At 35.8% G+C, this 27,438-nt stretch overlaps 1 protein-coding gene across 13 annotated transcripts in view; it reads right to left on the reverse strand.

The window, feature by feature from the left end:
* Positions 1-27,438, reverse strand: part of DCAF6 (DDB1 and CUL4 associated factor 6) — a 93,386-nt gene that overhangs the window by 57,809 nt on the left and 8,139 nt on the right. For all 13 annotated transcript variants that reach the window (XM_065076724.1, XM_065076718.1, XM_065076758.1 and 10 more), the window contains exons 2-6: positions 19,512-19,573; positions 12,656-12,748; positions 7,340-7,525; positions 2,267-2,380; positions 1,031-1,166 (exon numbers count right to left, since the gene is read on the reverse strand). In XM_065076724.1, the coding sequence (XP_064932796.1) occupies positions 1,031-1,166; positions 2,267-2,380; positions 7,340-7,525; positions 12,656-12,748; positions 19,512-19,573 (591 nt within the window). The remainder of the gene's footprint in view (positions 1-1,030; positions 1,167-2,266; positions 2,381-7,339; positions 7,526-12,655; positions 12,749-19,511; positions 19,574-27,438) is intronic.

The following is a 27,438-nucleotide window of genomic DNA, read 5'->3' on the forward strand; positions in this document are numbered from 1 at the left end:
CACCTCGATTCCACACACTAAAACAATCTTAAATTCTAGAATTACAAATTTGTGAGCAGATAAAAGCTACCTATAAGAAGATCTAATGCTGTGAAAAACAGACTGTTCCAAAACCTCATAATTTGCCACATAACTGTTTCCTGCATGGCATATCTGTTGTGGCTCAGCATGTGCAACAGCCTATCCTTGACCACAGACAACTTCAGAGTTTATCATCTTGTACTACATAAGGACTGCAATAGATTTTTTTTTTTTTTAAGTGAAAAATCAATAGTTTGGTCACTAATCATAGAATACCTCACCCCTTAAACAAAGGCTACAACCCCAAAACCCCACAAAATGAACAACAGAACACCATACCGATATATCTAGAAAATTTATAGTCTTCAAAATTTTGTCTTTTCTCTCCTTTACTCTACAGGTCTACATTACTGAACCCATTTTATTCCTGTATTATTATTATTATTATTATACGAGAGCAGGTACATAGTACCTTTCAATCAGCCCCCAGAATCTGTTCCTTAGGCAGTTCTCACAGAATTTTGCTGACCACTGTGATGAAAGGGAGAGATCTTATAAGAATGTTAGCCCGATGAGGGGTATTTTTATGTTTACTGAGTGATCTCTATTGTTTCCTTCCTCCTCTACCACAATCATCAACAGGAAAATGCTGCAAGAATGACAGATTTTGTGACACTGGTTACTTGCACGAATGTGTAGGCACAGCTATGTGTAATATTTCGTATATGTCCAAGCATATAGTGACCATGTATTATAAGAAAGATATATGTTAGAACTACATAACACACTTCCGCTTGTCACCTGGAATTTTTTAATAAAATCCTTAGGTAAGTACCTTAGGCAAATACTAGAGTGAAATGACTTTACTATTAAAAAGCATAGTTTTCAGAGAAGCAAGCAATACTTCAGTATTACACTTCAGTTATTCACTATCTACTTTGGAAAAAAAAAAAATGGCAATTGGAACTACAAATGGTTAGAAAAGCTTATTATAAGGTACAGTTCTTACCTGTTGCTCTTGTACCAAGCATTCGTCGATCATATATTCTTACTGAGCTATCAGAACAACCCACAGCAAGATAGTAAGGGATTGGTGGACAGATTGCAACAGAAGTGGCAGCACGCCGACAGTTTATTAAAATATCCTGGAACAAACAAAAAAAAAAAACAGCATTCAAATAATAGCTTTGAACACTTGAAGTATAATTCTGGTTTTTACTTCAGGACACAGGCCCATTAGTCAAGGAGGTTTTGAGAAAAGTAGGTTTGGCCCTGTGAAGTTAGATTGTAAATATGTCAAAGAGAAAAGCCACTGCAGAGAAGGAAACCTAGCAGAGAAAGAAATATAGCATGAGATTAACTAAAACAAACAAACAAACAAACCCAAACAAAAACAAAACAAACAAACAAACCAAATCCCAAAACAAAACAACAAAACAAAAAACAAACCAAATCACAGGGACAAAATAGATAAGTTTAACACCTACAGATTTTTAAACTAGCTTGTACCTTGGATTTTCCTATGGAAACACAGATAACTCTTGAGTCAGAAGAGCACCAAATATGCAGAAACAGTCTAAATTAATGTAAAGGATTAGAACAGATTTCATCTATGGACAGATAACTGGACAGAGAAAAAGAAAGAAAGAAACCCCTAGAACTCGTATGTATGCACAAAGCAGAATAAAATTAATCAAGAATAGTAATACATACTTTGGTGTCAGTTCTTCTCCAATTCAATATTAACACTGTTTCTGACATCCAAACACAGTGGACACCACCAACACTTCACCTTCTAGGGAATAATACCAGTGACTAATTTGATCTAGTGTCATTCATCACTAAGTATTTCTTATGGAGGAACAAAAGATGGTCAAGAACACAAAGATGCAGATAATTTTGAAGACTCTCTTTTTGCCTCCAACTCTGCACTCTGTAGCGAGTACTGTAAACCAGACCAAGAGATTCATTTTCAGCATGGAATCTTTTCTACAATATTTGAAGCCTCACACCAAAGTTCATAAACTAAAACGTGCCAAAGGAGATATTAAAATATTTTTTTTTAAAAAAAGGAAAGAAAGAAGACTCCCCAAACTTTTTTTGTTTCTTGGGAAATATGTTGTCATCTCCACCAACGACCCTGAAATCTATTATTTCTAAAAGCCTTACCAGAATTCATATCCTATGTTTGTATGATGTACAGCTCTACATTTAGGTCATCTTTATTAAAAGATTGCACTCTTACATCTTTACAATCTTCCTTTGTGCAACTTGTTTTGATTCGAGTATCAAACCATCTTACAGTGCCGTCTTCACCACAAGAGAGGAAAGTATAGGGATCATTTGGTACTGTCATAATCTGCTCCGGAAAAAAAAGAAAAGAAAAGAAAAACAATAGGTATTAACACTTCCAGAAATACCATTAATTTGAAAATAAAAGCATCAACATTTTGAGCAGCAGTAAAGACCGAAACAATTATGACTCAAATCAAGTTTTCTATTGAAATAAAGAGAAAAACCAAAAAATTGCTGATGTTTCTTGATTTTCAAGAAAAGGTTTAAACTACAGAAGTTAAAACAAACTGTGGAATGTGACATAACATTAAATATTTATAGGTCAAAACTTGGTTATTTTTACCATCTTTTAATAAGCAACACACATTTACTGTGGTTTTCAGGTAGGTAATCAATTTGCTGCAATAATTCACAGAAGCTCAGTTTATTTTCTATCATGTAATAGAAGCCAATAACAAACAAAACCCTCAGAAGTATGAATGACATGAAAATACTAGTTGGCTTTTATTCCCATTGGGCCATTCCTTTACTTTCAAAATAGTCCCCTGAAGCAACTACGCATTAAAGGCTCTTACTAACCTACCCTCTCACTACTTTTTTTAACTTTTTAAGACAGCATTGTATTGCACCATTTTCTGGACCTCAGCCCTACTCAAACTAGGACTCGGATGACTCTCACATGTTCATACAGGCTTCACTCAAAAAGGCCTCCTTAAAATAAAAAGGCAAGCAACAATAATGTTAAAGCCGAATTCCACGGGTCAATGAACACGCATGAAATGTCACGTCTTTATACTCTATCCCTTAAATAACATAGAATGTTGTAGAAACTAATCCATTAAATACAAAACAAATAATGTTATAGAAACTAGCAGTATTTTTCTTTTCCCACACTACTGCTGCTACCAGTAGCTTCAAAGAAATTTATAAATCTACAAAAAGAAAAAAAACCACAATAATACTGTAATATGCCAATTCAACACAGAGCAAATGAGAGATTCTGTAACACTTTTAACGTGATGTCTCCCAATCTCTTAAAAAAAATAACCTACGGATACCTGTAAATCTCTCTGCCTAAAGTGGGATTATGTAAAGGTAATCTCTGCAAGATTCAGCATTTCTTCTTGTAATGCTCAGTATGTCAATGGAGACAATGTGCACTGTACTACATCTTAGTGCTGACAAACAAGAAGTTTAACAGACAGAACAAAGCCAAGATTTTAATAACAATAAAACAGTGAACTTCTGAGCTAAGATGTTTGTTCTTCATTATGTTAGTGCAACATATTGAAAAGTGTTTTTGACTACACATTCACTCAAATTGATTTTATTAGTGCAGTTATTAAAGCAGTAATTGTTCTTCCATTAAATCCTTCCAGTATTTTTACTGTATTTCAATGCAGAGCTTGCATTGAAAACATTTATTGTGTTCCAAGAACGTTGATGAAGGTGGTATAACATGGCAAGCTCCTATTTCTAGTAGCTGTATTTTATTTTTCTTCACACTGATATAACAGTGCAGTACATAACTCCACTTGCACATGCCAATTTTTATGCATGGTATTACAAAACATACTGTAAGTATTTTATAGTCACTAAAATGGAGAAACTAACAAGTGCAGACTCCAATAGTTAAGGGTCTTTGTTACTATAGTTATGTTCTATAAGTATACATTATATATAAAATCCTTTTTTACTAACTAAAAAATCCTTTTGTATTTATCTTTAAGAATATATATCTATATGACCATTTTACTGTATCAAAAATATTAAGGTAAAAGTTGTCCATAAAAGTACATTCTCTTTCTGAAATGCAATTAACATGGAGAGCAATAAAGAAAAGCATTTGGCTGAGTAAAAATAAACTTGTAATGGCCTTGTATAAACAACAAGTTCTCCAGAAACATGCTTCAAGAACTTCTCTCTCCCTCTTTTGTTATGGTACTCTACCCCAGAATTAAAAACAATCGTCCAATTATCTCACAGTTCATAACAATCTACACAAATGTCCACATTCCTGTTTCAACATATGTTTTTGTAACATCTTGAACTGTCACAAATTCCAAATTTAAAGCATAGTATAAAATCAAACCACATTCAAATTTAGAATTAGTATCTCAGGGGCAGATGATGTTAGCTTTTGGTATTTAGAGAATCCAATGAGTCAAAGTTCTATATTTAATATGATGATGTGGTTACATACAGCCGGGCAGTAATGTCACAGTATTTTGAAATTATTTTCCCGCTCCAGAAACCTCTCAGGAACAAAGTTATGTCAGAAGCTGAAGCTGTATATCAGCCATTTGTTTAAAAGTCCTTGCTGTTTACTTTATTATGCTTTCATATGCCAAGGTTCAAAAAAAGGTCTGCTATGCCACACAGTAATGCAAACATTCAATGTTCAAATATCAGGTTTAAGACACAGTAACAGAATTTATAGCCTTTATAAAAAGTAACTTCCAAAATGTATTATAAAACTAGCTTTTCAAAGACTTTTTGAAGAGATCTTAAATTTAGATAAGTTAAACCTCAGTGCAAAACAGGCTAAGAAAAATAACTTCAAAACCACAGTAGTTAAAATACTCAAGGTCATACAACGGCTTTGAGATCCCTTCCATTAACTGTGTTTAAAAGCAGCATAAGCCACAAAAACACTACCGCGCTACAGTCATTCAAAACAACAATGCCCTCTTGTTAACATTATTTGCTGAACAAAAATCATCCCCAACATTACCAAATATGACTGTGCAATACAGCAGACAAGTGTCCATACTCTCTTCAACTAATGATTTTGAAGCAATTTACTATATAGTGTACAACTAGTTACTGTTCAGTTATAGTCATTCCATATGGACAACATTAAAACTTCCATCTTGATTTGATAGACTGTTTGGTTCTCCATATTTCTTCTAAACTATTTTTCAAACTCTTACTGTCTGTTTTGACAAGTTTAATTTGTTGTACCTATCAAATTTATATTTATCATCTGGTTTAGTAGCTTGCAATGTGCATACCATCGTTACTGATGACAAACAACACCTTGCCAAGAGACAACTAGCATCTCATATTGCAGGTTAGAAGCGTTACGTTCCATGTAGCCTCCACTACTACTCCTGACCCAAAAGCACAACTGGCAACTGCTTTCATTATATTTTCCTAGTTTGATCACTCGTTTGCAGCACCACCTGGTGTCAGTCACTTCATGTAATCAAACAAACTTGGTCAACCCAAGCTCAGGCAGATCAAAACTTCAGACCACCACAACAAGTTTTCAGGATGAGTTAAACTGCCACCAACTCTTTCATTTGCAGTACTCTGAGCAGCCCAGCCCATGACCCCAAACTTCATACAGCCAAACCCACTGCTCTAATGATACTTCTACCACTACTTTCACGTCTCCACAACACAGTATCCATTCTCCTATTGTCAAGCTCAAAAATGTTTTATCTAATACTCACAGCTAGCTACTCAGGAAACAGAGGTACCAGCTGAGCTAGTAACTGGCTGCACCTCAAGCCTGCAGCCAGCCAGCAAGGGGAGGCACAGATTTTCCCAGGAACTCCCAACACAACAATCTGACTGAGCCCCTTCTCAACAAGGACATTTCGGCTTTAAGAAATAGCATCTTGGTGTCCAGATGTTCTTATGAAAAGGCGGGTTTTATATGAGAAATAGAGAACATCCAATCAACTTGTAGAATCCACAGACTACTATATATAGTCAACTTCAGTGAGAACTGAGGAGGCAGTTTAAGCTTCTGCTTGGGGGCCAAAGGGACTGATGCTATTCAAAGGAAACAGTTTCTCAATCAAAACAACTTGGAAAAATAAAAGCAGATTATGCAAGCCTGGGATCCAGAATTACATTTTACAAAACTGAAAATACAGTCTTGTATTAAACCCAGGCAAAACCAAACCAAACCCAAAACCACAAATTCCAAAAATAGAGTGTATGCCACAAGGCTCACCCAACTGACCTACATAGTTACCCTGCACACAAGTGTTTGTGACAAAACCTTTAATGGAACGTGTAATTACAACCATAAGGGTACTTGTACTACATGATCAAAAATGAATTCTGGCGGTACTTCAGACACCTTCTTTCCTCATACAACCTTTTCACACTCTCCAATTATTTTAATAGAGATTTTTAAGTATTTTGTTCACTTAACATACAAAGAAAGATTTAAAAGCTTGCTATGAAAACTGAGCTAAATAATTTTTAAAAACAATTTTTTTTTGCCCTCTCTGTGTACTGTGGTAGTGCTAAAAACAAGCAATAAAACCCTGCAACATTTATAAGCTAAGAAGGAAAAAGCATTTTTTTTTTTCTATTTTAAGCAAGGTAAATTTTACAGGCAGCAGATTTTGCTGTCATTAAAATAAATAAATAGATCAATAAGTCTTATTATCTTCCTAACTTAAGTAACACTTTGCTTCTTCACTTGCCTGTTTATGAGAACAAAACTTCCAAGAGAGGATTGAAAACACTGGCTCTAAATTTACACATAAAGAGTTAACTAGAATACGAAACAGAGAATTTTACTAAAACTGTAAATACATTTTTCAGATTAAGTTATTATCACATTTTGAAATAAGCATTTCTTAGAAGGATTTAAATTATGAAAAAGACATTAAAAAAAGTTGGGGAGGTAGAATAAAAGTAAAAACGCAAAACATAGCCACTGCCCCCACACCCCAACCTACTTCAGAAATAAATTCATAGTACAATTTAAATCAGTTTTGCTCTGCAGAGGATTCTTTCAGTGAAAGTGTATTCAGCTGTTATATTTCCAAAGAAAGTGGCCTTAATTAATCTACCTTTTCTAAAGTCCTCCATTTAATTTAGACAACATATTTATCTTTTAAAGCTTACTTTAAGAAAAAAAAAAAAAGCTAGAAGGAATGTTCTTTAATTGTCACTGAAATAAGGCTTTCATCAGTCTGGTTAAAATCCTGGGCAACAATAAAAGAAAATAAGTATTCCATCTATCTTAAAATTATCATATGTTTTTGTGAGGTACCTCATAAGTAGTTCCATAGTGGCATGTATACTGGCATTGTCTGTTGGTCTCCGCATCTTGTTCGACATTTGTGTAAAAAATTACTCCATCTCCGGAACAAGATACAATCTGTTTGTCGTTGGTGCATGGTAAGAATTTTGCACTAAAAATATTGGCCCTGTGTCCTGAGCGAATGGTTGTTAAAACCTAAGGAAGAAAGAAAAAGGAAGGCTGTATAAGGAAAATATTTTCAAAGCAAATAAAGAATACGAAGATAACGCAGACTCTGGTACTATAAAACATCATTTATTTACAGGCGGCCACTAACCTACGGTTTAATACCACAGAACAGAGAAGTTGTCTTTACATAACATTCCTTCTAATAACAAACTGGTTCCACAAGATATATTCACTTATGCACTTGCACAAAGTAGTCTGCAAAACAAAAGGACTAGAGTGCATTTGCCACCTTTTGCTTTTAAAATGTTAGTTACATATCACATCAGTTTTCTCAAAGTAAAACATTAGTCCAGGGTGACAGTGCAGCCAGCCAGCATGTCAATGGGGACAGATTTCAAAGATCTAGAATAACATGAAGAAGAATAAGGCATTTTAACCCAAGTCAACCTTACAGACTTCAAAAATTGAAGCTACTCTTAAAATAAACTCACTTTTAAAAGGAGAACTGAAGTTTATAAGAAAGGATGTTTTGAAACTAGTCAAAAATAAACATTTGAGAACATGATTACCGGGCAATAAACTTAAGACTTGACTTAGTCTCAATGAATGTCATTCATCTACAGTACAGAAGAGGACTCAATTTACTTCACCATTACAGGTGTTTTTAAACACTTTGTGATGGCTCTCTATATTTCCTAACCTCCTACTTATTAGTCTATCAAAGCTGAAAAAACCCTCCATATGCTTTCCCAAGCACTAGTGAACATTCTGTTCTTAACTTATTTCTCCCATCTGCAGCTTTTAAACCAAACTGCATTTTCACCACTGCTAATAGGAAAAAGATACTTACCAAGTTGTTTACAGTATAAAAATTACTTCTAAATTTCCATTCAATTAACTTAATCAAAGAAAATATTATGCAAATGAAGTTGCTCTGTCAGTGTTAGCTCATGCCTAATATTTTACAAGTGCTATTTCACACCTTTTAAACAATTCAGTCAAAAAAAAGGACAATGTATCTGCATATTCTGAAAGCTACACAAAGCTCAGTGTTAAAAAAAAAAATCAGAATCGCGATATATAATCCATTCATTTGATTTAAATAAATCTGCCTCTTCATTTAGATTTGTTCATATTTCTACATTTTACTGAAAACCTTCAAAACCTAGACATGCAAAAGTAACGAGGAGCTCAGTATCAAAGGAACAACTCAGAACAAGCAGTCCATAAGGTACCCTAGTTCAGATGACTGTTAAAGACGTCATCTGTCAATCCCACCTCTGATTTTACTCTATTACTACTGTGAAAAATATTTTTGTCCTGACAAGAAATCCTTTTGGATCTCCGTAATTAAAACAAACAAACCTGAACAACTAGGGGCTTCTCTACCATCTTGTCAGTTCTGTATCCACCACTTCCTCCCTATTGCTGAACACAAGCAGGCTGCCTTTTTCTCTTTGTTCTGCTGTACAGGATCCTCCTCTCACCAAATGACATGTGCTTCTTACTTTTCCCCCTTTTTCTCATGAACTCCAACCTAGTACCCTTGCTTTTCATGTAGTCAATAGCTAACTTTGTCTGCTTCAGTCTTCCCCGTCTACCGATGTCGGTTTAGACATGGATATCTACATTTGATGACTGCCCCCAAACTTGTAAAAACTCAGATTTTCCTTTCCCTCCACTGTAAAGTGAAACAGTGTTCAGAAATATATGCAGCTCAACATTTCCTGTAAAGAGTTTTCTCACAGGCAGACCTAACCTCATCTTGCCTACCTCTCAATTTCCTGACTACGTTACACAGTGTTGCAATAAAAAGCATTAAAGCATTACAGCATTTACTATATGCATAAGATTTTCCATGCCTTTCTTGAGTTGCACTGTACATCCTCTTCTACTCAGGTTATTAAGTTGCCTTAGAGAGGGAAGAGGCATAAAAAGTTGCTGGTGCCTAGGCAGCAAAAAAGGTGAGAAAATGCAACATACATAATCAACCCCCAAGAGCCTAACCTTAGCTACACAGAGTGAAACAATACCATCACCTTACTCCATTGGAGCTTTTTACTACCAACAAGTAATAGGCTACACATACCAACTGAGGAAAAGGGTGAGAGGGAAACAAAGAATTTCAGATGTTCGTTAAAGTACTTGACTAGCTGTAGGTTAATTTAGATGTCATCATAACTTTTGAAATTGCTTAAGTAATACATTACATAGAATATCAGTTGAAGAGGCAACAGATTCAATCATTCATATTTAATCTCTTAAAAGTCCCAATTAAATCTTTGGGATGGGATTACTTATTCATGTAGCAATCCCAGAATTTTGCATACAAGTTCCATCCTTAACAATAAGTACTTTCCTCCAAGAAAGTAGAATGTCTGTCAGCTACTCTGCTGTCTGCTTTAAACCTGACATATTGCATGTCCATATCCAAAAGGAAACTCTTTACGATAAAAAGGAAAAATTCACCATAATGGACAAAACAGCGTTTTAAAAGTCACAATAAAAACCAAAATCAGTTTATAAAAGTAGGTTTATTTGAATTCTGGCTTGCTGTTTAAAAAGAAGCCTGCTGAAACAATGTAAGTCAAATATCAGTGGGTTACTAAGGCTTTCATGTTCTAGTTAATTTGGGGTTCCCACTCAAGACACTCAGCACAGAATAATTTACAATCCAGCCTTCTACTTCCTTTGAAGAGATCAAACCCCCTTCAGAAGCAAAGGAAAGCGAACCTAATGGAGCCTCATCCTAAGCCCTGATTTTAGAAAAGCTGGAAACCTTCAGACCCACTAAGCACCCTCCAAAGCCTCCCCAGCACTTGCTCACATGAACTGATCTCTTTCTCTCCCAGAAGGCAAACCAGGCTGAAGATTAAACAACCCTGAGTGTAACTACTCATAAGAATGCTGTCTGCACCGTGGTATTAGTTGAGAGAAGCCTCAGGCTCCATTTAAAGGCTTTGAAAAAGGAGTGCTCAACCTGATGTAAATACATGAATTCTCATCTTTTTGTACCGCACTTGTAGCAAGATGAGCTTTAGCTTCAAACTCTGCCCCCTCCCCACTCCCAGTATCATGATGCCTAAAACAAACAAAATGAGGAAGAAAACATCCACAAGAATTCTTCTCAGCTATCTCAAAGTATAATAAAGTGCTAATTTTTTTGATTTAGACTTGAAATTACCTCTAGTAGTCACAGTACCGCATTTCTCAGGTGCACAAACGCTATAAACATATAATCTATATTCAGAAAAATTTATCCTGGGACACATTACATAGTAAAAATTAACATTTGCATCTGGCCATACATAACACAAACCACAGTGACTTACCTAAAACTCATGTACTTAAGAGTTAAACAAGATTAAATACTTCCTTATTAAAGTTATTTTACTAACACAGAAGACTATATTGATGGCTGAAATCTATTTTTGCTACTCTACGTAGCTCATAAGAGAAACTAGGGTGATAATGATATCTGCCAAGATGATAGAATTACAGTAGAGTTCTGGTACCAATACCAATTTGCTCCCTTTTCCTGTATTGATTCTGTTACTCAAGCCAGAGAAAATAAGCTAACACAGTTGTAACAGTCATTAAAAAAATAGCATCTCTACTACATTTCAGTAACAACACTGATTAACAATTCTTCTCGCTAGTATCTGCTGTTTTATAATTGCACCTGCATATAATAAGGAAAAAAATAGTAAAAAAAAAAAAAAAAAAATCTACTCTGCTGTTACGTATAAAAATAGCACAACTGACTGTTAAAAATAAGAAAAAAAAATCTCCAAAATTACTCATTTAAGTGCAGCAGTAGTACACAAGGAAGAAAAAAAAACCAAATCATCCCATAAATGCATAAAGTTTAAATTAATGCATCTGTTAAAATATTACAATATTTAAATGTAATAATTATATAAGATAATGATGTAGCAATTATCCCATAGTGACATATTACAATAAACATTGCACAGTAACTACTATTGAACACCCTTTACTTGCACGAAAAATTTTTACTTTGCAAGTCTCTCCACCACTCACTTTGGAACACACCCTTCATCCACCTCATAGCTGTCCTAGATACCTTTTCTTCTTCAGCTGAACTCCCAGTCCAAGAGAAACCTTGGTCTAATGATATTGATTTGAACTTTGTCAGACTGAGACCAACAGTTGAAAAGAAGAGGTGAAGTTTGGGAGCTATGGGTCATTTGGGAAAGCGAAGAAAAGGGCCTTACCTACAGGCAGAGGCAACACTCCACTATTTTCCCACCACAGCTCTTCAGGAAGGTAAAATATTGCTGCCTTCATAACCTTGTATTTAAACTCTCTTCCACCATATCAACCGTGCATTTTGGTTCCCCCACCACATTTAATTTTTCAGTACTTTTTCAGCATTTATTTCTCAACCTCTGAGAAAGCACAGGAGAGAGGACTTCACTGGAACTTTGCTGCATAGGATCCCCAGCACTGAAGGACATAGTTCAGAGCATCTGTTCTATCAAACTATCAGCACCTCCTTAAAGAGCAGCATGGAACGCTGCTACTACATGATGGATGCGAGCTGATGTTACTGGAAGCCATTTGACTGCATCATAGCCCATGTGAGTATGGAAGTGGAACAGCAGAGACCTTTAAAGCACTTTCCCCTTCACAAACCTCCTTCCCCTATTTCAATACAAATTCTTCTGCATCCACACACATGCACACACAAGGCAATGTCATTTCAAATGGTAATAAAGTATTTTAATCAAGATTAACATTTCAACAACAATATCAGAAAGACAGCTCGGTATATTACATACAGCAAAAGGTAAGCCAATATTTTTAAACTAAAATGAAATGGAAGACAATTTATCTGACAGTAAGATTTCACAAGAACTACTGAATCCTATTGCTAATTCTGACACTAATCTGTTGTGAGACCATGTTCCTTTTGTGCCAGACCACCTACCGTAAAATGGGATAATACCCATATTGCAAGGGATTAGAATACTAAGGTTTTAAAGCACTTTGAAGTTTTATTCCCATTTATAAACACTATTAAGTGCCTGATATTATCTTTGTCAGGTAATAATTAATATCTGAAAAATAACATCTTGAAAACTATCTTAATATCTTATTTGAAAATTACTGAGTAGCCAGAAACAAACCTACCTTTCTGCTGTAGGGATTACTTATTACCAGATTGGTGTCATCAGAACCAGATAAAATATATTCTCCTGTATCATTCCAGCAAATTGTATTCACCTGCATGAATGAACAGAAAATAGTTTAAACTTACATTAATTCCATTTTCATAATATTAAAACATTAATAATAATCCATCACTACAGAAACAGGAATTAACAAATTCAGTTGAAATGATGTAATTTCTAAGCATCTAGGAAAGAAAAAAAAAAAAAAAAGTGTTTTTAAAACAAACTGATAAGGGAATCACCTGCTTCACCTATGGCATCTCAATGGTATCTGCTCCTGAAGAGTCCATCAGGTAAATTAAGTTTTCCCACAAAGGCCTCAGCAGCCACAATTTTACATATTCAGGTGTTTTAATGTACCAAATGTATTCTGCAGAGTTCTCCAAATTTGAACTGAAGGGCATCACAATGCTCTCGTTATTGTATATTCACCATATTGAAATTCTGACCATCCATTGTTTTGTATACTTTTCAGTGACCACACCTTCTCAGGAATAATGTGAAAAGCACCACCCAATTCACCCCAGGTCCCTTTTGAGAAGTGTGAGTACGTTGAGAAAGAAGAATCCTGCAGTGAGGTACAAATTCATATTGCGAGAACTTTACAATACATTTCCTTATAAATTCTCCTTTTCACAAGACTGTGTTTAATAACGTGTCAGTGAAACAAAGCTATAAAAGCACTAAAAATCCAGGAAGCTCAGAAAGTATCCTGAGAGTAACCTGCCTTCAAGCAGCAGCTCATGCACAAGCAATGACTGCATGCATGAGCATGATTTCAAGTAGCCTCTAAAGGAGCTTTAAGTGTCAAACTGCAGCCATCAACATCTTCTGTTGGCTATATTCTGTTGGCACAATAACTGCCTTAGTGTGATAGTGTGATATATCAGATTGGACTATATAATTAGTAAAAAACCCACTTCATTCTAAATCCTTCTCTTATGCTTTTTTCTTTTTTTTAAATTCAAACGTCTCATCCTGAGCCCAAAACACAAAAATATTTATGTTCAAAATAAATACACCCATTTTAATTACTATTTTGATCACAAGCTTAGTTGGGGTCCTTAATTAGGCAAAGCTGCAAAATCAGAATTAGCTGTTTTAGATGGATCGTACGGGCAACAACTTGAGATATTTGTTGTAGAGCTTTAAATCAACTTTTGCCACTCAAAAAAAAGAACAAAAAAAAAACCAACAAAACAACAACAAAGCTCTCTGTTACAACAGACATGCCTACGGCACAGTTAGCTCAATGCTCAGCAGCAGTCAAATAATGTTAAGAATCATTGGGAAATGCACAGAAAAGTAAACTTCATTCTGTCAGTGTACATCCATGCATGGCAAATCTGTGTATTCCACACTGTGCAGTTTTGGTTCATATCCCACTCCCGTATTCTCCATTTCTATCACCGCCCATTTGAAAAGACGAATTTTCAAAAATAATTACAAGGGTGATCATAGGTATCTAGCACTTTTAATAGCAAGAAACAATTCATTTGTACTGCTCTGGGGAGGGGATATGCCAGAAGCTAATGAAATCGTGAATAACATGAAAAAAAGGAAATAATTTTCCATGGATCTTTATGGTCCACAAAATGGAAGGCCTGCAATGAAACTAACACATGTCATTTTATTAAAACCGGAATTCATTGTCATGGAATGTCCTAAACACCAGAAGTAGAATAATACGCATACTCAAAGAAAAATTATTAGAAACAAAGATGCAACTTTCATCTCCATCTGTCCATTAAAATATGATCTGTTCTCTAGAATAACCTTCAAGTACTGTCTGCTTGTCCTGTCTGAACTTTCCTCAAAAATCAGTACTGGCCATTGTCGGGGCCAAGTTATCAGGTTTGACTGAGCATTGGTATGACCTTGCATGGCTGCTCCTATGATTTTACAATCCTGGCTGTCGACCACAGAGAACTATGCATTCAACTAGCCCCCATACCATCTATCATTGACGAAACCTGTCCTGACAATGACTGTATTTTAAAAGTGTTGTCAAACACAGTACAGTAATATAGCTAGGGCAAACAAAAAATCCAACCATGTTCATCTTCATCTACATTTCCTTTCAGGCAGAAAAATACTGTCATTGCCCTAAAGAAACCAAAATGCTAATACAAGCATACAAGAACAGAAACAAGAACAAAACACTGAAAAAAGAAGGAAGCTGCCAAAAAAAATGAAAAACATGATGTAAGAAAGAGCTAGCACAAAAATTAAACAAAATTATTGGGGTAGAAGTGGATGTGTGTGTGTGTGTGTCCAAAACCAATATCTGAAGGACAGGAAAGCAGAGAAAGCATTGAAGATGCAAAGGGGAATGGCATGATTTCTAAACTGCAGGGTCACAAGCCTACACAAGACATCAATCATTCTCCTTCTAAATTCCAATTCCATTCCACTGATTGCCCCAGGGTTGAGCAATTACAATACACTCTACCCAGGCCAACATTGGTTCAGAAAAAATCCTGAAGTGAGATGACATAACCAAATGTGTGATGCAGGTCTATAACTAAACAGGCTTTTTTTTCGGTAGCAAATCACCTTCTCAACATTACTGTCAAAAAATAAGAGAAAAAAAAAATAAAAACACAAAACAAAACAAAAAAAACAAAACCAAACCCACAAAGTCTTTCAGTGGAATAACCTTGATAATTTTTCCAGAGAAGACTGACTTGCCAGCAAATGGTCAATACACCACATTTCTCAGTGTTCAGTACCACCTATTGACCAACAGTGAATATGTACAATCAACATGCATTACAAACAGATGCTTGATAAAAGCAGATTTTAAAAGTTCTCATGTCTCATTCCATGGTGGCAAACCCACAATTGAAATACACAGTAAAATGAGACCTAGCTAGAAAACTAGTTTGTATTTCAAAACCACGTAGAAAAGCTACGTGTCTACAACTTTCACAGCCACTTGACACCCAACTAATAGTATAATGTAACAGTTACTACACTAAGGGTTTGAAATTCTTGGAAAAAGGTGTTGGAGCAAAAAGAAAGGATATATTGAATGCAAATTAGTCAATTACTAACAAGATAAGAAAAGTCAAAGGGTGTGTAAGTAGCTTTTTTCAATTAAGTATTCTGTTATTATCAACCATATCTAATTTTATTTGCCTCACAACCAGTCTTGAAAGGAAGCAGCAGGCACTTTTGATTCACTAGTCAAATAGTCAAAAGTAAATTTACTGTCTCTGCGTTTTCCTCAAAGACGATGCAGTCAATCCATTTAAAAAGAAAAAAGAAAAAAAAAAAAAAACAAAAAACAAACAACAAAAAAAAAAACCAACCCACACCATACAATAAAAAAAGCAAGTTCCTCACTTACATGCATTGTAACAGTAGATTTAACTCTTTTGTGAACAGATTAACAGAATACAAGAAACAGAAGAAAGCAAATAAAAACAGCTGTAGATATCCAGAATACCAGAAAGATCTCCCAAGCAAAAAAGGAGATGAAAAGGCGCTACTTTTCATCTACTGAGGAAAAGGTAAAAAACTGCATGTCCTAACAATATGCAAACAAACTGCCTATACTAATTTAAGCTATTGAACTGAATGTCTATACATAGTAATGAGAAATTATTCCTCCAGGTAATCCTCTTTTCTCTATCTGAAAATGTAGTATTTGTTCATGTCAAAGGCTCCACCTAGGTATGCACTCTGCAGTTCTACATTCCTCATTTTCCACAGGACCAGAACTGAAAGAAAATAAGTGATACTTTTACTCCAATTTGATACAGTTTAGCATTGTTTTCTCCTCTCCTTTCCTCACACTTCAATCACTGCTGGTTCAAATTGATTCTCTTTCAAGGTTTCTCCTGTGGATTCAGCCATGTCATACAGAAATCATCTTTATACTAATTTTCTCATTATCTTAAGCTCCCTTTAGAGTTAACATGGAAAATGGCAACTTCTGTCATACATATGATCTCACTGCATTGGACAACATGAATCTTGTTGAAAGAGGCAAATCATGCCCTGGAAGGATGACAAGGTTACAAGCAAACATCAATGATCCAGTAGACTAATTCAATTTCTTCACTACTGCTAGAAACTGTCTCTTCAAACAAGATGGAAAATTGAACTATTTCAAAAGACAATGTTACCTAAACACTAAGATGAAAATACAAATAAACCAAAAAGGTATTACAGTAATACTACTGCTAGAAGAGTGAGTATACTTGGAAGTAATGAATAGAACTATTCCATTCTTCAAAAATATTGTACATGAGTATGATTACACTAGTCATATTTCCCACAGGATCTCTCTTTTGTGTAACACAGAACAAACGGTAGGTAGGAAGTTGGACTTTACTCTTATCCTCAATTAGAAAAAAAACCTTTTGCCTCAAGTATGTTGTCCACCATGTCCAATTACACAGCATGCTTTACATAGAAAATACAAGTCACACCTTACTCCACAGAAGAAAACGCTCTTAAACAAACAAAAAAAAAACCAACAAACTCCAACCCCCACTCTCCAAAAAAACCCAAACACAACCCACACACACACAAAAAAACCAACAAAACAACAAAACAAAAAACAAAAAACAAAAAACAAAAACAAAAACAAAAACAAAAAACAAAAAACAAAAAAAACAAAAACAACAAAAAAACCCCCCACAAAACAAAACACAGAAACATCCCTAGTAAGACAACTATGGCATTTATTCCTCACATTTGAAATGCATACTGATTCAATAATCATGAGGGAAAAGAGACTAAAAGAGACTAATATGATAATTTACCACTGATGGTATAAGAATTTCAATCGGTAAGGGTATTGTAATTTCATTTACTTTTATTTCACAGATTTTTTTTAAAGAAAGTAGTAAGAAATTATACTGAATGGATTTTGGCCATAAAAGATTACTCCCTGAAAAACACACACAGTGAATGACATAAGAACTCTCTAATACACCATTCTTTAAAGGTGGATAGTCCTGAGCAAATTTAATTTCTAAAGAAATTTTTCAAATTGCAGCAGTATTTTAAACACCTGCATATAATGGTGTAAGTTCACAATTAATTGTTTTACTGGGTGGAAAATGTTTTAAGTTAGGCTACATGTTAAAGCACATTTTCAAAGCTAACACAATCAATTCAAAATGAATTTTCAACTACATACCCACCAGGTAGGCCCAAGCAACACCACATAGGCAACATCAAATACGTAATTTCTGCTATGTGACACAGAGGTAGTTAACTCATCCTGGAGATGTGGTGGGATGGCTCCTATGACTGGAGTGTTTGAATGGAAGGACAGGCTGGTGGGGGGATATCACCCTCTAAGTCAATGACCAGCTGGACTGCACAGAGCTCTGCTTGGGAATGGATAAGGAGCCAACTAAGAATTTATGGGTCAGAATTAAAGGGAGGGTGAGGGCAGGTGACATTACAGACGGGGTCTGCTACAGGCCACCCAGCCAGGAAGACCTGCCGGGGATTGGCTCAAGGAGCACGGACATGAGTCCACCAAGCAACTGTACGAGCAGAGCCCATTTTAGTTGACATAAGTAGGCCTTAGTTAGCTTGTCTATTAGGCCGTGGGAAAGGGGGGAATGGAAAAGTACTAACTAAGGCAGGGTCGGGATATCCTTGAAGAGATAAGAGTCAGAAGAATGCGGGATGCGCATAGCTAGCTAAACCCAAGTAGGTGGAGTAAGTAAATGTAACCTTTTAGTGCTTAGCCTATTAGATAGAGACAAGTATGCATAATTATAGTATTTGGTATAAATGCACGCTATCTCGGGCAATAAAGTTGAAGTATGCTTTATCACTCATATTGAGTTGGCTGCATTTCTTCCTCCGTCCGCTCAGGTCTGGAACTCTGATGGGATTTCTTCCCGCAAAGACCTAGTGGATGAGGCCCTCTATAGATAGAAGCAGCCTCACTAGGGAAGACGTAGGCCCTCTCCAGAAGGAAATGGGAGAACTGGTTATGGATATGGAGAAGACTGAGGTACTCAATGAGTTTTTTGCCTCAGTTTTCACTGGGAAGTGCTGTAGCTACACCACCCAAGTCACAGCAGGCAAAGGCAGGGACTGGGAGAATGAAGAACTGCCCGCTGTAGGAGAAAAACATGTTTGAGACCATTTAAGGAACCTGAAGATGCACAAGTCCATGGGACCTGATAAGATGCATCTGCAGGTCCTGAGGGAACTGTCTAAGCCACTATCCATCATATGTGAGAGGTCATAGCAGTCTGGTGAAGATTCCACTGACTGGAAAAGGGGAAATAAAGTATTTAAATAAGCAATATTTCAAGTTATGTTATTGCCTTTCAAGGGAGGCTTATTTTTGTTTTTATTGTCTCTTTAAATAAACACATAGCACTTGATCATTTGCTTTTTAGATCTGGAGAACAAATCACTTAAGACACTAATACAGCTTTAAGTCAACAGAATATATCAACACAGCACAAAACCACTAAAAATTCTATTTAAAGGCTTAAGATGAGTTCTGAGTGAAAAGATAAGCATGTGTTTTCCTGGCACAGGAGATTAATTCATTCAGCAGTGTGACACGGTATTATGGTACAGGAACAGGATTTTGTTTTGCTTCAAAGGTAAAGTGTCAGATGTTTAAGAATAAACAAGCACCCATACAATTCAGATGTAGGTCTCTACTAGTGCAGGTTCCCAGCTCAGCTTTAATACATGTTATTTGCATTTTTAAGTAAGAAACTATTACCATGGCAGAAAAAATAAAATAAAATTAAAAAAAAATTCAAATCAAATCACAATTTATCATCTTTTAACAAACAAAAAAACAACAAGTGACTTACACATCCATCATGCACATTCAAGGTTGCTTCAAGTTTTAATCTTTGGATAAATTCTCTTCTCCCTGTGAAGAAAAATACTAATTATAAACTCTTTTACAAAACAGTTACACTGAACAAGTTATTAAGATCCTGGTAATGGGCACTAACAGGTAAAAACCTAAAAAAATAAAGAACAAGAATATAAATGTAAGTCTTGAAACAATTCATATGGTTCTCATGTTACAAATGTTAAGACAAGCATCATATTTGCTGGCTCTTCCACTACCTTTAATAAGAGCACAGAAATGGCAAAATTAACATTTCACAGGTTCACTGTATGATGCTTCCTCTAAAACGAATAGCTATAAAGTAGAAAATAACCTTGTGATTATTGGGTTAACTTATCTTAAAGACAGAAATAAGTATGACTTTTTCTATAGGAATATAAAGAAAAATGTGTTTGGGTCTCAAGTAGAAAGTAAAACTTCGTCTCATATTTTCAGCTAAGAACTGGAAGTTAATCTTGAAAGCATTATGTGCAACTCTACATCTCTTAAACTAGACAAAACCCAACTTCAATTTTATTATTGATGTTGCATTTTTAAAAAGTAACTTTGAAGTCCAGTATGATTCCATTTGATATGTACTTAAGGAATAAAACACGAAGAAAAATTTTGGAAAAGTGGCGTGAAAGGAAGAGATGAAGAAGAAAGAAGAAATCTATAAATGCATATTGAGTTAAGCAAGGGCCCTTATTCCCTATATACAAGCTGATGTACCACTGCACTTAAAATCGCTACTGTACTATACACAAGAAGATGGAAAGAGAAAGTGCACTGAAAATAATGTGGTTTCTTCCTGAAATAGATGTTTAAACAAATAGCTCCAACTTTCATTTAAGAGTGCCCCCATTTTATGACAACAGGTTGTAATGAACCTAAGAATCCCCAGAAAGAACTTTCCCAAAAGACAAATACTGATGTAGAACCATTTCAGAGCCCAGTGTTGCCTCTGGCACTGTAGTACAAATTTGGAAAAGTAATTTCTCCTCTCACCACTTGTTTCCGCTTAATGCTTTTTATTTGTCCCATATACACTCCAGCACTGAAAAAGAACACCTGGTATCTATACCTCGTCCGTCACAATCACAGGCTGCCACAGCACAACCATCTGAGTGAGAAGCAGGCATTGAGCACCCACCACACTCTCTCAGAGACCCAGAAACCCTTCAAGCCATACCAGTTCCCACAGGTACACCTGCACCTCATTTAATGTTCACACAGCTTTTCCTCCATGAAAAGGTATATTTTGGTGCCTAGTTTTTGTTGGAACCAGAAGTCACCTCCAAAATTCAAAATAACTCATAAGCTCAAGTACCACATTAGATGACAAGCATACTTTGGCAAAATATTTCTTCATTTTTAAGAGGAGGTACTGGCTGGGAGAAATGGTTATAAATGGCTTGCTTTTAAAGCACACCTAAGCTAGCTTAAAAAAGATTTGTGCCCCATTTTATACACACTGAAATTGTGACATCACAGAAGTGGTACAATTTCTGTTAACAAAGAATAGTCATCATTGGAGAGAGACGAAAATAATGACCTTAATCTTATGCACCATGCACTACCAGCAAGGATGTATGTTTTCTAGAATTGGGAACCTAGAGTTCACTATTCTTTCTTTACCACTGTTTGTTATCCTTTTTTTCCCCTAGAGGAAGAGACTTTGAACTTAGGTCCTTAATGGCTGGTTTATTGTATTTTTCAGTTAAATCCTTTTATTTTTTCAAAGCCTACTATGTTCTCCAATCACTGAACACTAGGTTTATTTTCAGTGAGGATTTTCAGGTTAATTTGATTTCTACAACACGTGCTTGTAAGTAAAAGCGAATACTGAGGTGGGAAATGGCACCTGCTGTATGCTTATATATCACTTTGCATAATAGAAAATTAACAATTTGCTTCCAGGGTGCTACTGCAATGTAATATACTGCACAATTATTTGAGACCCCCAAGAGGATAACTTCGCTAAGAAAGGCATACTCTGCTGGCCTACACAAATATCCACTGTTTATCAGTCCCATCACATTTTCACTTGCAGAACAGAAAAGTCTGATAGCATTAGATGACTCTTGGGCTTAACACTATATGCATAAAACACATCTGGAAGTGAGGTGATATCTGCAGACCAACACGCTTGGTGAGAAGCCGCTGTACACAAACACTGAGGGAGATGAACTCATTTTTAAGACCAAGCAGAGCAACAGGTTTTCCTCCCTCCCGTATGGTCTGGTTTTAATCCAAAATTACTTAAATCAGCAAGCAAGAAACACTAAATGTGTTCTAATCACATCTTCAATTGTAAATTTTATTTCCTTAAAGAAGTCTATTGACAAAATTGAAGTCTCTTGGTTAGATTAGGAATTTTTTCAGTCTTAATAAGAACACAGTAGCTATACAAGTTTCAGTAAATGTTTAACTTGACATACAGACATATGGTGTCTCCCATACTTCCACTCTGCAATTTAAAACAAAAGAAATTATTAGGATTGCACATGCCAGCATGTGCGATTTGTTATCTATGTGATTAGTTATTTATCTAAAAATTGATATGAGGGAGGAATTAAATACATGCAAAACTACAAAAGTTTCCTCATTCCCTAAAGTAAAAAAGGGGGAATGGAGAAAACAGTTAAAATGTTTTGCTTTCAAAAGACTTCTTATTTCATAAAGTCTAAAACACAAGACAAGTGAATGTATTATTTCTAGTTAATCTTGTCATTCAAAACTAGAACCACCAGATCCTGATTTTTTTTCCTAAAAGAACTACTCAAATTGATCTGCAGAAAATACTGTCTCTGCATTTGCTGTTGTTAAAAGCTGAGTAAAGTCAGTGATATTTAAGTCACTTGCATATTTTTGTCACTTTCCCGTTTTTATCTCATTAAAAAAACCAAAAACACAACACTGTTCATCTGGTTTATTAGTAGGCTACATTCCTTTTTTCACTCTTCAAGTGCACCACAACTCTTATTGCTAGACTTTCTAATAGTCAAATTCTCCACATCCAAGACTGCTGTCTCAGGTTACAAGAATCTTCACAATCCTAAATTCTCATGCATCTAATCCAATGGCTACCTGTTCCCCCCACCTTCCAATGAAGGCAGCCCTCCTGGCTCTCTCTTCACCTAAGATGATAGAGGAGACCCAGGCTTCTAACAAAACCCCACAGAGTACTTTTTTCTTATATATCAGCATCAAGACCTCTGTCAAGTTTTGTTTCCCCCTCACCACCACCAATTCCATGTATAGGCTCTGTAAGAATCAGAAACTCTCTTTTTCCCCTTAACTATGTGCCATGAGAAATGGAATAATTTAATTCTGTGAGGATGCTTCAATATTTCTTATATTCAAATAAGTCCTATTTAAGACAGGGATCAAGTGACCAAGCTGTCACCATCAAGATCATTTCACTGGGCAGTGGAACATACATGAGGTTTGCTTTGAAACCGCTAAGCACTGTTAAATTTCAAATGGCAATGATGAGCTCCCTGGGAAGGGTTCAGGTGGCTGAAATTTGGAAAGGTATCAAGCTAGTGCTCCACCGACCTATTTTCACTAGACATTTATGCACTAACTGAAGCCTCAAGGTATAACGCCACTCTCAGTACAATGATCAATAAGATTTTCAGTTTTCATCCATCCACCCATTTTCATCAAACATTTTGTGCTACTGAAGCCTCAAGGTACAGTTTCACCATACACATACAGATCAATTTTTTTAGTTTGTATTAAGCTAGAGACTAGAGCACCATTTCAAAGGCCACATTCTATGTATGGAAGAAGCGCCACCTTAAGCCACTCATAATATGAATTTAAATATGGAAAAGCAGGCAAAAGAGAAACTGCAGCTTCTTCCTTGTAACTCAAAATGTTCCACTGTGCACAATGAAAAATGTATTCAATGCCTTGCCACTCTCCTCTGGAAAGTTACCCAACTTTGGTGGTTGGGTACATGTACACAGCTCTAATCTCACTTCAGGGAGAAATACCAAAATACCACGATGTTCCTTGTACTCCCTGCTCACTGCAGTTATGACACCATTCAGGTCACAATTGTCAGTTTAGGAACCGCTGGTCAGGTGCTTTCTATGTGGCTATTTTGGCAGAGGTACACATACCCTTCTTTCGTAAGTGACTTAGTCAATGCTACTTCAAAACTGATGACAGCAGTGAAGTTTTATGCTTCAAGCATGTAAAACCTTCATATGTTTAAAACCGTACTCCAGAATTTCCCATTGAAACAGTACAGACCATGTCACAATGAAGGCCTAGAGCACATTTGTGCTCTAGTGGCACCACCATGGCATGAGACATGAAAATACAACCCTTATTCAGAAAACCAGTAATAGATCCTGTTTGTCAAATGAACACTCATTTATGTCAAGCTGGCTCTTTCCAACGCCAAGTCTCTCAGCGCTAGCTTGCTGTGACATTTGGAATGCCCTAGTTTAAAAGTGAAATGGAGCCAGCATCTGTTCCCAATGCAGAGCACATGTTATCTTGCACTCTAAGTGCATTTAAAAACTACTCTTGATTTTCTGGGATAGTGTTTACATATTTCTGAAGCTGCTCCATGAAAAGATGGCAAGTGCAGTTCATTTGTAGATAGGTTATTCTGCTGGATTGACTACAAACTCTGCACAGTGATCTGGTATAACTTTCAATCCACATCTCAACATGCTGTTTTTCCAGCAACCAGAATTCTCCATGCACCATACAATAAACAGGTCTATATACAATATGCAGTGAATCAACTTTCATCAAGGTATGTTAAAAATCTTGAAGATTAATTAAAATCTTGAAAAACATTAGTTAGCTACGTCGACTGATTGTGACCCCATTTTATAGATGCTGAAGCTGTGACACAGGAACATGAAGCAATTTATCAAAGGAGAAAGTAAATCAGCAGTACTGCCAGAAACCAAATCCATTGGTGTGACCTCCAGTACTTTGATCAAGGACCTGTGTTATATTTCCTTATTGTTTTGTACTACTGTAGAAATGCCAAAAAATGGTAACTCTTGGTTCTGTCAATGTTTAAAAGATTACCTTTGAAGTTACTATGATCAACTACTTCACTATGGTTTACTTTAAAAACAGATAACTCAAATTCTTCTGTGCTCTTAATGATACGTCACTATATAGAAAACACAAAATATTTTAATTTCTATGAAGAGACTTAGTTGCCATTTTAATAGGTAAGAGCTTTGCTATTATACTAAACACCCAGCACCAGATGACTTGGTGTTAATCAAGCATGCACTCAAATCCTAAAACACACTTAAGAATAAGCTTCATGTATTAAGAAACGCAAAACTTGCACATACCAAGACAGAAACTACAGAAGACAGGACATTATGACCTGAATTACAAGCCAGCAAGCCTATAATACCTTCTAGTGACTATATTGATATGAAATTTGACCTCAAAAGAAACACAAAAAGAGATCTGATGAAATAAAAAAAGTTCAGCAATGTTATCTATTTTAGGGTAATTAATAAGCATTTTGCAAAAGACTTCTGTTCAGGTTTTTACTGATTCTGCAAGAGTAAATTAATATAGGTAACAGCACAGATAAGATTTGTTCGCACTAGTAGCAATGTCTGTAATAAACTTCCAAACATATTTCAGATTCACAAATTCAGATTCACAAATTCAGATTCCTGAATATAAACTTCCACTGGGCTCCCATCACCGGTAAGGCTACAAGCATTCGAGCTTTAAATCAATGCATTTCATTTCATCTGATATTTACCATGGTTTATGCTGGAAAGATACTTAATGCATAAAATACAATTGTGTTGGTATCAATTTTCAAAGCTGTTCTCAGTGGCAAAAATGTGGCATAAAGTACAACTACCTGCATTTGAGAAGGCATTTTACTGCATATTCTAAGCACTAGCTTCTGAGTGAGCATGCCATACTGATTAGTACGAAGTGGATTTCATTCACTAGCACACGATATTCTGACAGCTATGCACTTATAGTAAAGTTCTCCATATTGCTCTTGCCACAGATTGCAGCTGAGCAGAAGTTAAAACCAGTGTTTTTTCTCCTGTCACAAAAACACACTTGTTTTCAGAAATGTTGATTTTGATTCAATCCTTTAAAGTAGTCTAATGATCATACACAAACTACTCACTGAGATAAAAGGCATTTGAAACTTTTACATTATGTCACAAATATTTCTAGTTTCTACAGAACAGAGGACAAAAGTTCATATGATAAAACAGAGAAAAGCTGTATCTATGTAAAAGACAACAAAAGACCAAAAGATAGGGTACACCATCTTACTCTTCTAAACACAAAACTATCTGAAATAGCTTAAGTGTGATTAATTGGACATATGATTAATCAAATGCAAAAGCATTTTCTTTTTTCTCCACCAGCACCAAAATATGCCTCCCAAGTAAATAACTTCAAAATTCTAGAACAGATACCAAACAACTGAATAGTTTTCAGATCAAGAAATCACTTGAGCCCTGTTTTCTTCGAATCAAATGAATCAAATGAGGCTTCCATTAGCTGAAGGCAAAAAGAAATATTATGCAGAGTGCCACAAGCTTGAGTAAACAGCGTTACTGTAGGTTTCAACATGGTTTTGAAAATGCTTTTCTCTGACTATGAAAAGTCTTCATCTGAAATAGTATGTGGAATGGTAATATATGTTGAATATTTCATTGTAAAAATGTTATTAATACACATCACATCGGGTACTCTGCTTTACTTTCTCAAGTACTACTTATTTGTGCAACACCCGAGGTTAATTAGGAGCTCTACTTTTCAGCAAGAGGAAGGCAATACCTAATTAGTTGCAACAGGGGTATGACTCTACCCCAGCACAAAAGTTAAGACTGCCAGCAGCAGAGCCATGATCCATCATCTCCAAGCACTCAGACAAAATTAATACTGGAGCATGGAAAATCATTAGCAGAAGGAAAGAAAAAGTTCCTGTAATCTGCTCTTAAGAGAAGCACATTCCTAGCAGGTACATCCTCTTACAGCTGAAGATGCATGTGCCCAATACTGCTGCCAGTCCTTCCATTACCTTTAAGTGTCTGTCAGAGGCTGCTGCTGCTTCTTTAAATCAGCCAGCAGAACTCATCACATGGATACCCTCTAGCCCACTTCGGACAAAGGTTCTGTGGTAAATAAAAGCCTACTATTTAAAGTTGTTTAAACTAACTCAGTACCCAGTTTCAAAAGGATTAAGAAGGGATTATATAGAAGTTTACCGGCATATCTAAAGAGACATGTCTTCTAGCAAAAAAGCAGAGCCTGCCTTTCCCACAGGGCTGTCTCAGTGAAACTGATAATTTGGACAGGGTGGAACTGAATTAAAGCATTTACTATTCTGCACACCTAATTAAACATACCATTTAATCCTGGGTAGTACAGGAATTATACACTGCAGAGTTTGGGGAAAGATGTGAAATAGATACACATACCATATCAGATAACGCTGTGAGATTACAAGTGTAAACACTTGGAAATTGCCCAGGATTAGAGTTCAAAGACAGATGACATTGAAAATTGAGTTAAAGTAGAAATCTGAGTCTTGCTAGTAGATGACTATTAAGTATCATTATGACATAAGTTGAATTATCATTGGGCATTTAAAAACAAATAAGAAAAGACAACTTTTAAAAGTGGTGTTGCATGTTGCATTACACTGTATGTATTCATCCTCGATGACTGATCAAAAAGCCCCGCTGTTTAGCTCAAGAGACTTTTTTTACTGAAGAGAGTTTTCAGCACATAAGTGTTTTTAAAACAAATATAAAAGGAATCATTTTTCCTTGTTTCCTAGGAAAAGTAAATAATGGGAACAACACTACAATAATAACAACAACAAAACCATGTAACCTAAACAGAGAGGTCGTTTT

Source organism: Columba livia, chromosome 1 (assembly GCF_036013475.1).
Source record: "Columba livia isolate bColLiv1 breed racing homer chromosome 1, bColLiv1.pat.W.v2, whole genome shotgun sequence".
NCBI lineage: Eukaryota > Metazoa > Chordata > Aves > Columbiformes > Columbidae > Columba > Columba livia.